At 37.2% G+C, this 16,451-nt stretch overlaps 2 protein-coding genes across 3 annotated transcripts in view; one reads left to right on the top strand and one right to left on the bottom strand.

Moving 5' to 3' along the window:
- Window positions 1-15,743, top strand: part of WDR41 (WD repeat domain 41) — a 29,186-nt gene extending 13,443 nt beyond the window's left edge. For both annotated transcript variants that reach the window (XM_080638768.1, XM_080638767.1), the window contains 9 exons: window positions 138-200; window positions 710-821; window positions 2,181-2,243; window positions 3,410-3,520; window positions 4,711-4,895; window positions 7,249-7,370; window positions 8,332-8,420; window positions 10,215-10,348; window positions 12,128-15,743. In XM_080638768.1, the coding sequence (XP_080494894.1) occupies window positions 138-200; window positions 710-821; window positions 2,181-2,243; window positions 3,410-3,520; window positions 4,711-4,895; window positions 7,249-7,370; window positions 8,332-8,420; window positions 10,215-10,348; window positions 12,128-12,280 (1,032 nt within the window). In that variant the 3' untranslated portion in view covers window positions 12,281-15,743. The remainder of the gene's footprint in view (window positions 1-137; window positions 201-709; window positions 822-2,180; window positions 2,244-3,409; window positions 3,521-4,710; window positions 4,896-7,248; window positions 7,371-8,331; window positions 8,421-10,214; window positions 10,349-12,127) is intronic.
- Window positions 15,744-16,262: 519 nt separating this feature from the next.
- The window catches only part of PDE8B (phosphodiesterase 8B), a gene marked incomplete at its 5' end in the record, with an annotated part of 80,320 nt that continues 80,131 nt past the window's right edge, over window positions 16,263-16,451 (bottom strand). Inside the window, one exon of the mRNA XM_080638282.1 lies at window positions 16,263-16,417. Coding sequence (XP_080494408.1) covers window positions 16,302-16,417 — 116 coding nt within the window. The 3' untranslated portion in view covers window positions 16,263-16,301. The remainder of the gene's footprint in view (window positions 16,418-16,451) is intronic.

Genomic DNA, 16,451 nt, shown 5'->3' on the forward strand with positions numbered 1-16,451 from the left:
AATATTGAAAACACAATCAGTATTTAAAGACTGACATTCTCCATACCTATTTCCTGATTTGTCATTTAGTTACAAACACAGCAGTTATATTTATAATATATTAAAAACCTTTCAGTTTCCTTATTGAACAAAGTCAGGTTTGGGATTGCAGTAGTGGCAGACAGGTTCAGAAAGTGTCATGTTTCCATTCTACTGTCAAGGTAAGCTAAGGAAAACCTAGGTATGTCTGCTCTTTTCTTGTATATAAGAACCTATTATGTGTGGCTTATGGACCATATGGGCAGGTGTGTTAAAATGAACGTGAGTGTTTGGTTTAAGAACAGGTGGATAATGGGTGGCTGAGAAGTAAGCACAATTCTGAATTTGTTTTTGGAATTCTTAATACCTCAGTTTTCTTTTTGAAAGGATGTAGAACAAAGGTCACTTTATGGCTTGGTTTTGTTATTGTGTTGGAAAAGACAACCTACAGTCAAACTAATTCTTGAATGTTAATAGTAAAAAAAAATTGAAAAAATCAATTTTTGCATTTTTGATAGAAAAAATGTAACATATAGTATGTAATTAAATCTATATTTCTCACAAAAGTGACACCTTAATACTTCATTTTATAGTACTTACAGCTTTATCTAGCTACAGCTTATGATCATTTCACTGAGAAATTCCCTGTAGAACTTTTGCAGGGGACATATATCTGATTTTTGTTCTGCAGTGTTTGACAGTTCTTCAAAGACTGAATGTATGGTTGTCTGGAGGGAGTGATCTGTGTGTTTGGAACCGAAAATTAGATCTCTTGTGTAAGACCAGTCATCTTACTGATGCAGGTAAAAATGTAAATGACTCATTATAGCTGTTAAAGTGCAAGTAAAATGGATCTGTATAATGATGCAAAACCAACTTGGCAAATTCTCTTTAATTCTAATGATAACATTATGTATTAAAGTCACTCTCTATTTTTTTTAAATGTCAGACTTAATCATTTCAGAATTAAGGCTGCTTTTAGTCTCCTGTGCTGTGTGAATTTTAGAATATGTCAGACATCAGTAAGTGTAGTTAACTTGGACTTACAGGCTTAGACCTTGGATGCTGATTTGTACATGTTTGCTCTAATGTGGACTAGATGCTTTGGCTGCCTTTCTCTGTGAACAAGTGGGAGTTTTATTATTCCTAAGTAAAGTTTTCTAGTAGTAAAGCAGTAAAGATTTCTTTTTTATTATTAAGAGTTAATACTTTTGATATAGATAGTGCAGGCTTTGATACAAATACAGTAGATGTAATCAGATCTCCATGTCAGTCACACTTTTCTGTTAATAAGCTTATATATTATCTGTCCACGCAAAGAAAATTGTTGCATGTTATTAGCATACTTTACAAAGATATCTATGAAGCTGTGAACAAATTTCAAAGTTGGAAACAATATTTTTCATATTTTTGTCATAGAATGGAGTAGTGGTAGGCAAAACCTCTGAATCTTTGAGTATATTAATACTTCTTTTAGGTCAATGTGAAATACCATGCCAGATACCAGTTGGAAGTGGTAGTGTAGTGCATGAGGTGCTGCTGAAACTGTTGTACAAGTGATCAATAAGATGTGCAGCATGCACCCTCTCTTCCCTCCTCATCTCTTGCTTCCCTTGTGGGGAAAGAGACACTGGGGAATTTTCCTTTAATTGTATGGCAGCACAGACTGAGGGAATTCTGTGCAGGGTGAAGGCACAGTAACAGCAAGCTGGGCATTCTATCTTGTGACCTATTCTTCTTCAGCTGGCTCTGCACAGTATTTTAGTATCATACATACTGTGGTAGTAGCAGTATCTAAAAACTTCGGAACTGCGTATGTTGAGAGTCTAAATAATTACCCTTAATACTGTCCAGGATTAGGACATAAATATGATAACTGTATTTAAAGTAAAAAGATTATTGATCCTCAGCTTCAAGTTTGACATTCAGAATTCTCCTGGATTCAGGACCAAAACTCCTGACTCTGTCTCCATCTGAGGTAATCTGTTCATTTCTAGTGCTGTTCAACTTTCACGTCAGGCAATATGCTTTTATTTTTATCATACCTTGTAAATGGAAGGAAGATTGTGAACAACTTTATTAAGAAGGAATTAACAGTTTGCTGTATTTTATTATGGTCAATGAATATCCTTTTCTCCCTTATCTCCTGTATTTTTTCAAAGGTATTACTGCTTTGGTTGAATTGCCTAAAAATTGTGTTGCGGCAGCTGTTGGCAAAGAGCTAAGTGAGTATGTTTACATTTTGTTAAATGTTCGTATACTTCTGTAACAGCTGCTTGTCAGAGATACATGTAAAGAGCATGCTGCTGGAATTGTATAGGAGTAGTGAATGGTACTAGGGTGTGATTAGCAACCTTCTTCCTTTTTCTGTTATTTGACTGTCAGACAATGCTAATCTCATTCAGGAATTCTGCATGACAAAACTTTACTATATTCTTATTGTTATTGCTATTATTGTCACCCATCCAAATCTGATTGTGGTGGTCTACATTTGCCCTGGAGAAGGTCAGGATCTCATTACCTGAATTGTGAGATACTAGGCTTCTCTAGAGCCTCCTTATCCTAACATCAGGCATGTGAGATATTGCCAGTCTTATGATACTGTCCAAAGCTATAATGAGACAATGTGACAGTCTCTGTTGCTCACTTGAGGACAGGGTTTTCTGTCTGTGCAAACTGTAAATCATCAGCTAGCTGTTGATACAGTCTTTTAAACAGAATGTTTTATTAAAAAATCCAGGAGTGAAAGTAGAGCACTGAATCAGCAAAACAGACTTTGCCCAATATGATTAAACACTTAGCTAAAAAATAGCAATCTGATATTCTGATCAAAGAATCAGGAGCAAATAGTCTTCTTGTATTTTGGCATCGGTATGCAATGTTGACTTACTTCTGAACTTTCCACAGTTCTGCAGTGCCCTTGAGATATAAAAGAAATTCCAAGATTGGTTAAAATAAAGTCTTAATTCCTGATGATCTTTATGGCCTTAGTAGAGAATATTGCATCCTTTTGAATGATAGTTTTCAGTCAGATGAGCCATCAAGAAGTATGTTTTGCTTTTAGTTTACTTTATCGGTAAAGATGTCTATACTTTCCACTTCTGGTTTCTGCAACTTCTGATGTAGGAAGATTATCTGAATTTCAGTGTTGGTAGGCTGAAGTGTTTTAGCCTATAGTTGTGGTAGTAAGAGGCCTTAATAATAACACTGAAATAATTTACTCAATTTTTTTTGGTGTTATGAATGGTCATGAGTGGCTTTGCACATCTTATACTGTCTCAGTTATGTTTTTGTTTGTGTCTTTTGAAATATTGTGTTTTATTTAAGCATAGCTACATTTTATTCTGAATGATAAAGCTCATTTAGACAACTTATCTCTCTGTCTTTTAAGTAATTTTTAGGTTGATTGCTTGTAATGGCGGGTCTGAAGGTTGGAATGTCCTTGAAGTAAAACGCCTTGTTGACCATCAAGATAACATTTTGTCACTAGTCAGTGTCGATGGTAAGAGTTGTTTTATAATGTAACTAGTTTTCTTAGTTACCAGTGGGATATTTCAACTATGGGCCAAACTTTTTAACTGGAGGGAAACTTCATAGCTAGTAGATGTACCTTTCTGTGTAGCTGAAACAGTAGTGGGATGTGAAAATATAGTGAGTTTATTTGTGGCTTAACAGTGAAATAAAATCAGGCAGGTTATGATGTAGAAAGGGCACAAAAGAGGCAATGTTATTGGTCAGAACTCGTCTTCATGTTGGGAAACTTTAAAATGCAATTTTTTTTCTCTTTCCTTCTGGTTCTTAAAATGGAATATACAATGCCACATCCTTTGCAGTTGTAGTCCTAAGGTAACTGAAAGTTCAGGGTGTGCAGATGTGGGCCTGCATATAGATCCATTATTTAGAGGCCCTGGAAAGTGATGCAATCTCTGCTGCCTGTTAGAGCAATACTGAGCTACTACCTGAAATTCTGTCTACTCTACTACAGCTATAAACCACTTGTACTTTGTTCTTCCGTCTTTTTTTTTTTTCATGGAGCATGCCCAGAGCCAAGGACAACCTATTTCTGATGTGATAGAGAGTGTATATACATTGCAGTTATTTTCTCTTTTATGATTATGAAGGGGAAACAGTATTGGCCTTACAAAGACAAAACGCCACGTGTATTAAGTATTGTTGAAGTAGTTCCTTTCCATGTGTTATTAACAAATTCATGAGCAGCTACTTCAATCTTGCCATTAACTCATCCATTTAGTTTTTCATCAGTATTTAAGTTCATGGCAGAGACATGCTTTGCTGTGTCTGAGGGGTGCTGGTACACCTCCTTGTGCAAGGAATAGAAGGGTCTTGTATATAGGCAACAAATGAACTTCAAATACTTGTACATCTGATGGTTTTCCTTCCCTTTGCTATACTGAACTGTGCCCTGTGGCTGGTGGATGTTCTCCTTCTTAGTTTTAATGCTACATGAGACAGCTCATCTCCTTTTGCTCATCTGAGCTATGCTACATAATCAAATGAATGTTCAGTCAAAGGGAGAGTTTTTTGTCAGTTACATAGTGCACATTCTACATAGCTGCACTTGAAAATAGGCTTTTTTAGCTTTTTAGGATTGTAATTTTGTGTGAAATGGATTATTTATTTATTTTTTTTATATAATGCGATTAGTATGTGTGTGTTTTTTTTCCCCTCTAGACTTTACTTTTGTGACAGGTTCTCATGTGGGTGAGTTAATAGTTTGGGATGCACTTGACTGGACAAAGCAGGCATCTGAGTGCAACTTCTGGGAGTCCTCTGTTCATCCAGATGTACAGCCAGAAATAAAGTTATCTCAAAGCTCAAATGAAACTTCAGTTCAACACTTAACATCTGATGAGGAGGTAAAAAGCTTTAAATAGTGAACTACTTCAAGTGAGGTGGCATGACCATGACCTTACCACAGGACGGTCAAGTGTTTTGTGTTTTCAGTTTACTTGTTTTAATGTGCAAGAAAGGGATTCCTGGAAATGGATTCAAAGACACAAAATAAAAGCTGTGGAAAATCCGGAATGTAGGCTGAGGTCCAAGTAGTCACCTGATGCATTTGTCTGTGAAAAGAGCATTCCTGAAACACTGCAGAGAGAAACATTGGTGTGTTTGTGTGTCTGTGTGCGTGTGAAAGAGGTACTTGTCTCTGTGGTTTTGTTGTGGGTGCCGTAGTTCTAGAAGGAGCAAAAGCCAGCCCTGTTCAGAAGAAGTTCTGAAATTTGTCTTCAAAACGTTCTGAATCCCTGCTTGAAAGCTACATGGATGGGTTTTAAAGGGAGGGGGAAGGAATTTTGGGAAGTTCAGAAGTGATTAAAACATTGAATGTGGAATCCAAGGCTGCTGAGGATTTTCTTCCTTTCATGGAAGTGAACTAAACAAATTGCTGCAGAATATTATTTATTTATTATGATACTTTTGGATCATGAGAGGAAAAGGTAGTTGTAGCATAATATCCTGAAATAGAAGGTGCTTTTAGGGTGGAGCTGTCTGTATTGTAAAGTTCTTACATAGGAATACATTTCTTTACCACTTTCTATAATGAATTACTTTGTTACCTGCTACCTAAAAGCAGAACACTGTTCTTCATATCTTAAAAATAAAATTGGTATTTTGTCTGTTGGGAACTTTGTAGGCAGCTTGGTAGTTAAGTAACTGGAGAAGATGTCTAGTTTGATACCGAGCTTGTAGGCAAAACGTCATCAGAGACGAATGGGATGGTGAAGGTTTGGCAATACTAGGAAACCATGCTAAGGAGTGCACCTGCTGTCCTGATATATGTGTGTGTGTATTTAGCTTGCCTGTCAAGATAGGTGTAAAATTTATGCTTCATCGGGTTTGAAATGACCAGAGTTTTGCTGGGGCTTGTGTTTAAAAAAAAAAAAAAAAAAGAGTGATTTGTGAAGAGCGTCTTGCAAAGCTGTAAGGACTATATGGAATTCAGGAGCCTGTCTTAAGGCGAAAGACTGTAAGGGAGAAAAGGCTGAGATACATGAGTGGCAAAGTGGTGTTGAAGGCCATTGAATTGAGCATAGCACAAAACCAGGAAAATAATAATAATGGGCATAGTGCTTTTGCTTGATTTAGTAGAGTGCTATCACAAATCTAAGCTTAGTTTCAGAGCTGTTTGAGCTCCCACCACACATGTGCATAAGAAGAAAAAAACCAAACCAAACCCCAACCAAGCAAAAGCCAAAACAATCCTCCCCCCACCAAAAAAAAACCCCAACAACCTAAACACTCTCAAACCAGCCAAAACTAAAATGCAACAAAAACCTGGACAAAGAGTTTTGAGAAGTGTCAAAACATGGTTGAATACATATAAGTATATGGAATCTTAGTCAAAGACATTGGGTTACCAGTTTTACAAAATGTTGACTGCTTATGAGACATTAATGTTTGGGCTGTGTAGATGGAAGCAGGCCATTCAGGGAAATGATTCAGCATACTATCACCTAAACAGGGTAGATTCAAAATCCAAATATGTACTGAATAGAAGCATTTTGCAGTCCTCTGTTTGGTACCAAATATTTATTGTGAATACGTACATGCAGTTGTCTAAAATCATTACAAGTCATGAGAGGGTCTGGGTCCAATGATCTGTGAGCTGTTTATGGCTTCTTAAGGCCATGATGGTTATGAAACAGAATCCCTGCACTTTTTCTGAAGAGCATTGAATGTAAAATGGTTTCAAGTATTTGCAATATTGCACAATACCTTTCTGTGAGAGAGTTCCTTTTCTACACTCTGTAAAACCTACATGTTTGAGCAAGACCTCTTTTTGCAGCTTCAGTTAAGTTTAAAAAAAATAGGGCAAAAATGCAGAGCAGCTTCCAGTATTCTCAGTCTTTCTTGATAAAACAAGAATTTGTCAAAACACAGAGTATTATTTTAGTGTAAGAACATAAATATTTAATTGTGGAAATATGTTCATGTGTTTCTGCTTAGACTGTAAGGTACAGGATGAAAATACAGAAATGAAACAACTGCTTAGAGTATAGGAACATGTCTCTCATTTCCTCAAAAAATCATTTTTTTTTTCTGTTACTTGCTAATTCATATGTTTGGGATAAAGCAGTAACACAAGGACAGAAACAAGCTGGATAATGGAGGCCAGATGACGTCATAGTACTGCTGGAAATCCATTACACGCAGAGTGATCTTTCAGTATCTGTTTCTGCAAGTTGTTCCATTGAATTTTCTTTCCAGTGTGTGTTTGCTGCTGTTGGGAAAGGCATATACGTATATAATCTTCAAATGAAGCGTGTGATTGCCTGCCAAAGAACTGCTCACGACTCTTCTGTACTGCACATTGAGAAGATTCCAAACAGGTACAAGTCATGGTACATTTTGTTAATGCAGTAAAGAAATGCAGAACTTGGAAGAGTGGCTAGAGTCAGTCTGCAAAGCTACATCTCATTTCTGGGGCAGGGACATGATCTTTAGTTTGATCTGCGTTTATTAGATGGAGCTTGTTGATCTGATTTTTGAAAATACAACATTGTAATTCAGTGTGAAAAAACTATAGTATGCTTAATGCACAGGCTTAGAGTAAAATGACTGTTTTCAAAATTAAACCTGATAAAGCATTTTTGTCTACACTGAGAAAATACAGCTTAATAGCATTTTACTTCTATAAAGCAAAGGCCTATGGCATATTCAGTAAATATTTTTCACTAAATATTTTGTAACAGTTGAAATTTTTTTAAGCAAAAAATAATAATAACTTCTAGCATTTGTCCAGTTGAATTTCTAGCTGGAACTTATTTTGACCGCCAAGTTGGACATTTTGCTACATTATATGTATCTCATAGTTGTGTTATTAGATCCCTTTATACTCTTCTTCAATGGAGAAAAATCCTGTCGGAAAATAAAAATTAGGGCCTTGCAAATGCATGTGCTGTTCTAAACTGTTCTAAATGTGTAATGACAAGAAGTATGTTTCTTTTTGTTATTTTCCCATAAGAAAAAAGTAAGCTTATGGAAGGCATTAGTGGAACTGTGTTTGCAGAGTCTAGACTTGTTATTTTTTGTTTTATGAAGCAGTGTGATTTTAAAATGGGATTGAAAATGTGTAATTTTTTTCCGCCTATTTTGCAAGTCCACTATATTTTGTCATGATAAAAATGCACCTTGTTTTGCATGGAACACCTGGATGTCCTGCTACATTTGAGAGTTCTAGCAAACTTGTGTAGACCCCAAGGCACTTGCTATTTCTTCTATAGAAATGTCACAAAGTGACTTGTGCAGATAAGTATCCATGCTAGTCTTGCTTAACAACTGTTTTTACAGGCAGCTGATCTCCTGTTCAGAAGATGGCAGTGTGCGCATTTGGGAGCTCCGAGAAAAGCAGCAGCTGCCAGCTGAAGCAGTTCCAACAGGTTTGCTTATAGTGCAGGGTGAAAAAAACGTTTAAAAAGGATACTGGGAAAGCTGATGTTCACCATATAGTAGTAGAGAGGCTTACAGGCTTTGTAAGAAGAGATAATGTCTTGTATTCAGCCAACTGGTAATAGATGTGGGTGGGAAACTGAAGAAGACATGGGTGTACAAGCCCTCCAAGATCTGATACAGGAAGCTAGAAGGTCCAACTGAAGCAGTTCTCTGCCGTAAAGTTTCTTTAGACTTTACAGTTGTATCAGCTGATTTAACAAAAATTATGACCTCTCTTGACAAACCTTCATCCACTTCTTGCACTGAATTGTGCTGGACCATGCAGAAGTAAATAGTTGCAGGACCTTGTGAAGAAAGCCAAAGAGAAGCTTGCAGATGAGCAGCTGGCACTGAAAAATGTTTTCCACATCTCCTCCTTGAACTTAGAATTACACTGGGACTCACTTTGAGCTGTATCTAACATTGTTTACATGCTAAGTCTGGACATCTTGGTTCTCCAGACTAGTTGTAGATGTTTTAAAAGTGTTTTCTTCTGAGTACAGACACTGCCTGTATAGTGTTTGTTGCTCTTTGACCAGGCCAGCAGCTTCCCTGGACTCTAATAGCTGTGGTCTTGGACTGGTGCTCTGGACAATACAGCTAGTATCATGGACTGGGAACAGTAATGAGCTGTTAATCTCTCGTAGGACTTCTTTTTATTCAAGCTGAGAATAATTTTCTTGGTTTATCTTGTCTACCTGGCTGCTTTTAAAATTTTATTTTTTAAAATATTTTGCTGCCTGAGTTGATTTAGAAAGACTTTTTCAGTAATCTTCTGTCTTCGGTATTGCTGGTGACAGCTAATCTACAGTTCTGTGTCTTGTTGTGACAAGTAGTGTTTGGTTTCACATTGGAAATTTACAATGTCTGTGATTGGAGGCATTTGAGAAAAACTTATATAATGGTAAGATAGGTGGACTGCTGTTGATTCGCTCTATTTTTATTCTAAGAATCCCTTGAGTAGTTGTTCGATTCTCCAGTTACCTCCCTTGCACCAGGGCCATGGTCTAGCACACTTTTTGTGTGCTGATGGGGCTGAGGGAAGGGTCAGTAAGAAAGTCAGATATGCATTGTATACAGAACCCTACTTTCTTACTTCTGCCAGTATTATTCCACAGTTCTCCTAGAGGCTGTGGCACAGATGTGTATTTTCTTGCTATCTAAATGGAACATGTGGAGTACAACATGTACACTCCAGTTTAGGTGATAGTTTTAAGTGTGAGGGAGAAAGCCAGTGGGCACTGTAAAAGCAGGCAATTCAGGATCAGAAACTTGCTTGTTATCCATATGCCAGCGCTCTAATGCCTCAGTGCAGGACACACGGGGAGAAACTGGCACGTCATTTCTCTCCTCGTTTTATAAAAGTAGCAGTTTAGGAGGACAAAGAGAGAGCAAAGGTAAACATCACTGAGCTGCATCTACCTTTGCTGTTCAGCTAATTCATTTTGGCAGTCTTTGCTTTTCTTGTTAAATCCATCTGTTGTCTCATACAGGTGAGTAATCGAGGATGTTTGCTAAATTAAGTCTACTTAGGACAAAAGACAAACTAGTTATGTTTCTTTTTCCCATCAAGGTGAATAATCCAGATATAAAAACGTGGTGCTGGACAATGATTCTGTCATTTTGCCATGCAGACTGTCCTGCTTTTAGATTTTAAGTGACTCCTGTAGTTCTTTCTTTAGCTAGAGGAAAAAAAAAAGTATTTTCATTTTTGCTATTATCTTTGCTGTCCCCCGCTCCAGGGTTTTTCAACATGTGGGGATTTGGAAGGGCAAACAAGCAGGCAAACCAGGCTGCTAAGAAGATGCAGGAAAATACACCCGTATATTTCTTGGAGCTGGTTGGTGATTTGATTGGTCATTCATCAGCTGTGCAGGTAGGTGAGCTTTAGTAAGAACAAGAAAAAATGAGTATCACTTACTGATGTAATTTGGCAGTGTTTCTTAAAGAACTGTAACTTCTGACTGGCTCTGGAGTTTGGGAACACATCAGTTTGTGTAGGTAATTTAGTGCAGTGTGACAACAATAACACATACTGACTGAAAGTTCTAATGAGAACTCAAAACACTCACCGATGCCCAAAGATTGTGTGTGCAGATATATCCATACATGTAGGTATTTGGTTTGTTAATGGACTGCAAAATATACAGCTGGGAACTGTGTGTTTGTTCCAGATTTCATCTTAATTTTGCAATCTTAACAAGGACTCATATAAAACAATCAGGAATTTTGTAGCCCTCTGTGCTGTGAGTCTTAACTGGTAGCGGGTACTATTCTGTGTCTGTCTGCTAATAAATTATGTTTTTGTTTTAAATGGCATTTTCTCTCCATGCTTTTTTGTGTTTGACAAACCTATTGGAGCAACAAATCACTTTCTTATTGTGGACTTTTATACACATTCTTGGCAAGAGCAGGGAGAAGGGCAGGTAGAGAGGAGCAGTGTGATTCTGGAGTAGTTCTTCTCACAAGTATTCATGAGATTGACTGGATTTCAGAACTGCTACTTCCAAGAGCTGAAAGCTTTTAAGGAATAGCTAAGGTGAACCTTCCTGCTACAGGGATTTCTGCAAGGTTTTCTGCCCTTCTCTGCCAGCTTCCTGAAAAACTGCTGAAAGAAGCCCTTTTATCAGTAAGAAAAGTTGCTGTCTGAGAAAGAGGACATACTGTGTAGTTCAGCAAGAGGCATAGTAAAGAAGGCACATGTGCGTCTTTGCTGGGATACTACAGGGTCACAGAGTAACTGAGGTGATGGTGGGTATGATTTCCTGCAGTGTTCTACATATGGAAAATTCCATTTTTAAACTCTGGGCAGACTGGAGGCTGGAAATGTTGAGTAGTGATGAAATGTGATTGTCAAAGATGTGGGCTTGGACAGACTATTCTACTGGAACTGCATAGCTAGTAAGCGACTGTTGCCAGAGCTGGTAGGCTGTAGCACAGTCCTTGTCCTGAATGCTCCTCTGGGCAGATCCCTTCATAAGCCAAAGAATCAGGACACTGCAAACATGCCATAGTGGTATCAATGACCTGGATCCATTGGCTGTTGAACGGTGATTAGTGGCTAAGTTTAGGCAGCCTTCTGGAGGGCTCTGAAGTCAGGGATGACTACATGACTTGTCAGCTCCATTGCTCTTGCAAAATCCCTCCACTGCTGCTGTACTTTTCTCCTGTGTTGCAGTTCTTGCTGGTTTGGCTTCCTCTGTATGACCAGGCACGTGCTGATGTCTGTCACAGTTGTTTACTCTGTGATTCTTCCAGGCCTGGTGATGGTAGCCCATGGTGTTGTGTGGGAAGGGGACAGTATGCACAAGAGAACAGGATAGTGGCTTCTATTCTTAAGAAACTAGGCGATCAGAGTTCACTCCACTGCTGCTGACTTGCAAGAAGTTTCTTCAGTATTCTGTACCTTAGCTTCCCTGTCTGTAAGGTTTTACTGCTTTTTCTAAACTGAGATCTTTCAGCGTGAAGTGCCATTAAGGAGTTGTTTTTATGTAGGGATTTTAGGACATCTCCAACATACAGAAAGTATGCATTGTAATTTTGCATACTTAAGTTCAAGCAAAATGTGTATTTGTTTAGTCCAGTTGTACCAGACATCTAATCAAGCTAACAGTCTCATGTGAGCATCATGGTAATAGTAATTGTTTCATTGCAGATGTTCCTGTACTTTGGTGAACTGGGACTGGCTACGTGCTCTGCTGACCACCTCATCATTTTGTGGAAGGATGGTGAACGAGAATCTAGACTTCGCAGTTTAACACTGTTTCAAAAATTGGCGCAAAATGGTGATTTGCAGCTCAAATTTTAAATTGCTTGGGTACAGGCTATGTATGTGTAAACTGGGTACGTGTTAAATGTGAGTGTGAAGGAAAGTCTGAGCTACTTGGAATGACTACCAGTAACTACCAGTAATTTTCATGTATTATATTAGAATTATTGTTAGTTGCTGCTACTCTTCTCAAAGGAGAATTTTGCATGTTGAAACTTACTTTGCTTACTCTGTCAGCAGAAATGGTGTTCTCTTGAAAAAATGAAGATAATGATAGTTTCTAATATTATTCCTAATGTTTAAAAACATCATGGGCAGATATCAAAATTAGGATTTGTGAAAGCCCTTAAATGGATCAAAAGTAAAGCAGTTGGGGGCATTCCACAGTTTTATGTGCAGAAAGGAAGCATAGAAAAAAATCACTGGTTCTTCCTGCTTGATGTAACGTATTTCTTGAAGCTAAACTTCAGTCAGTCATGGCTGAGATTTATGTATCTAGAGAAAAACCCCAAAGAAACAGTTCTCAGATAGAATTCTTGCATTTTAAGTTGTTATCCTGCACTAACAGTAAGTGCAAGAAAGAAAATCAGACAATACTGGTTTGTCAAGTTTTAAATTTTTGGCAAAGCTACTCCTAACTTGCGGTACCTGCCATTTTACTGCAAGTTAACCTACACTACTGGGTATTATACAGCACCATTATCATGTTTAGCATGAAGTCTGATTGGCCTAGCTTAGTCTTTCCACAAAACATTCATCAAATTAATTCGTATCTAATAAAAAGCACCGGCGTTACCATGGATTTTCAGGATGTAAAATACTTTCTTAAGCAGTAGCAGTTGGTGTGTTTAGTATTAGCAAAACATTTCTGCCAGGTGAATATTAAATTATCAGCTGAAGTTTGCAGAGAAATCTGCACCAAGTTTGTAACTATAAGTAGTATTTTAGAGTTTAAAAATAAAAAGCCTGTAAGTAAGTACACAATGCCTTTTTCAAGTCTGAGATAGCATTAGTAATATGAAAACTAAACAGGAATGGGAAAAAAATTCCAAACTAAAGAACCCCAAACCAAAGCAACAAAACCCCAAAAGCACAGAAAAAGCCCCAAAACCCCCACAAAGTTAAACCCAAAACTCATAAAAAGAAAGTGTGAGTGAGGATGATATAATGAGTGGTAAGTTACCATTTGAGCTAGGGAAGGGAGGAATTGGGGAGCTTAGTGGTCATAAAGCTGTGAGAAGAGGGTGCTTGGAAGATCCAGACTCAGAAGATCCAGCACTTAAACATCTTAGGAGTAAGTCGCTTGCAGTGTATCAATTGAAAACATGATAAGCTTATGTTCTCAACAGTGAGAACCATGAGAACATGAGAACAACTATTTCCTTTTTATATGATTTCTTTTAAGTGAATATCTGGTAGAGAAACAAACCTATTTAATTGAACAGTTCTAGTCAAAAAACTCGCTGTGTATTTTACAGGGGTGTAATTCAGCCTTAAATAGTCCTACATGCACGTATAAATATTTCTGTCTATCAAAAGTGCCATTGTTCTCAGATATGCTCCACTGGTAATAGAGCTCCCATAGGTCTTTTCCTTTAAAGATGGTTGAGTTGAAAGTATTGAGTTCTTTCTTTTACAGGTGAACTTTGAGCATAGCAGTGAGGCTGTAGTAGCCCACTCCTGTTAAATAAAAGTTTGTCACTTGCTGTTGGAAAGTGTAGTGAGCAGAATTTGGGTAACCAGATTAGAAATTTTACTTCCACTTTGTCCTTTTGGATTTCTTTTTCCACATCTCAGCAATGCAGAATTCCATGTTCACCTTATGGAGTTAACCAGCAGACCTGCTCTTAATACTTCTATAACTCTGAGGCAGCTGTTAATCAACTGAACAGGTCAGAGTCTAAGAGATCTGACACAACTGGCAGATGACAGTCTGTGCTGATTTCTTTTGCTCTTAAGAAGAGCATACTGCCACACAGACTACTTTTTTACTTAGGTCTCTGGCTGTGGGAAGAAACACAGGTTCTTGCAACAAATATACTGATTACACATCAATGCCTCACTTGTGAACCAGAACTGAGGCTGAATTTTATTTCTTAGGTTCCTTCCACTGTTGCCATTTTCTTCCTTGTGACAGAAGTGTGACAAAAGTAATGAATGTTTTACATGGGTGTGGTTTTAGTGTTGCTGTATTTAACAAATTAAGATAACAAAGCTTTAAATCTTCTGAAATCCTTTCCTCTAATGCAAGCTGCAGTGAGTGTTTAGTCATCAGAATACTTAAGATACAACCACTGAGAACACTAGTTCTAAACAAAAGAATGGTAAAAGCAAACAGTTTACAATATAAAAACCAGATTCAACTTATGTGACTAAAAATTCATTGAAGAATGTTGCAACAGATAATAAGAAAGAATGAATAAACATACTTCACCAGAAACACCATTTTCAGATATACACAATGCAGCATTTTAATACACAGCAACCTGCCTTAGCTATGACAAAAGTAAGGGTCTGTTACAGTTCTAACAAAAATATAGCTTATATACATTTATCTGCACTTACATTTTATGAATGTTTCCTTTTGTTTCAGAACTTGGTACAAAACATACAAAAAAGGTTGGCACATTATGTAAGCTACCTGCAGTAGACAGCAGTTGTTTTCACTTTTCTTCCACAGCAATCTAAACTGTATGTGTTTGGGGTTTTTTTTGTTTTTTTGTTTTTTTTTTTTTTTTACCTTTACTGGATTCAATTCATGATACAGCATAGGAGGGGTAAAGAGGATGTCTCAAGACCTTTCCGTTTAAGGAATAGTGGACGGCTTCTTCAACTGCAGCCACAGCTTTGAAGCTCTTGCCTGCAGCCTGGAGTGCACAGTGTTAAAAATCAGCAGTTCAGCTAGTATTTATTAACTGAATAGTCTGAGAGTAGTCTAAAATTTGAACTCATGTTCTGTGCAGGGTTAAAATGAGATGTACAAAAATATGCATTTGTGCTTTGGAAGCGTAAGCATAAATTTTGTATCTTAAAACTAATGAAAAACTATGTTTGATTTCTAACTTATTTACATATTTTGAGAATACTTACCTCACAAAACAAACCAATGTTTTAGCACGGGGAAAAAGCAGTACAAATTATAATGCTGTTACAAATTATAACCTGGAAATTTCTTTTTAAAAAGCAACAGGTTCATCCTAGGAGTAAGTAGCATACATGGAATTATAAAATTTAGATCAGTTTAATAAAATTGATGATGTGTATAAACACCACTTTATAGAAAAGGATGTTGACCAAGTTCCACAACGTTTTTTGTGTAAAATTTGATGAAACATTTCATGTTAACATCTCTAAGATGGCAGGGAAGCATGTGGATGGCACCAATTTTACAGAACATCTTGTTTTCCTTATTATATGACTAATTTTAAGGGAATTTGACTGCTACCAAGATTTTATATGGAAAAGAAAGAACAGTGGTGCTCTAAGAGAAAGTCTGTATAATAAGAAGGTTGTGTTAAATGGTGCAGGGTTTGTTTTTTACTGTGTCCTGTTTATCAAGGTTTACTTGTTCTACTGTGCACATTCTCTTTTAGAACTGTTCTTCAGCTCTCTAAACCGTATCAATAGAATTGGAGAAAGCTTATAACTTATAGATAAGTGGGAAGTTTTTATGCTTATTTATCAACCTATTCTTACTCTACTGGTGGCTAGGTTATTCCTCTGTCTGAGAAACAGTTGTATGAAGTGTTAGCGAATACAGTTGTATCAATTACAAGATTTGACAGATGTATATTCAGTATTAGAAATCAGCTTCAGAAGTATATTTTCTGCCACAAAATGTTATTTCCAAAGAGCACTTATTAATCTGAGGATTATGTAGCTTTCTTGAAAACATTTTTCTTTAGGATTCAGAGAAGCTTAGAAGTGATTGAATAAAAGATTTCTTGCCACAAAGTCTCAATTTCACTGGAAAGGAAACACCACCCCTCTTGTATCCAAGTCTGTAAGTGATTCACAGTGAAACTGGTAGATCAAGAGGTCTGGTTTTCTTGGCTTAGTGTCAGTTGTTGTTTTGTGATGGGAGCCTGACACTCTTGCACTTTAATTCATCCAGTGTTTTCCAGTGTTTGTAGTTATTAGCCAAGTGTTGCATCAAAACAGGCAGATGTGCAAATGCTGAAATGAATAGGAAGATCAGTTGTACTGGCAG

Source organism: Psittacula echo (genome assembly GCF_963264785.1).
Source record: "Psittacula echo genome assembly, chromosome: Z".
Classification (NCBI taxonomy): Eukaryota; Metazoa; Chordata; class Aves; order Psittaciformes; family Psittacidae; genus Psittacula; species Psittacula echo.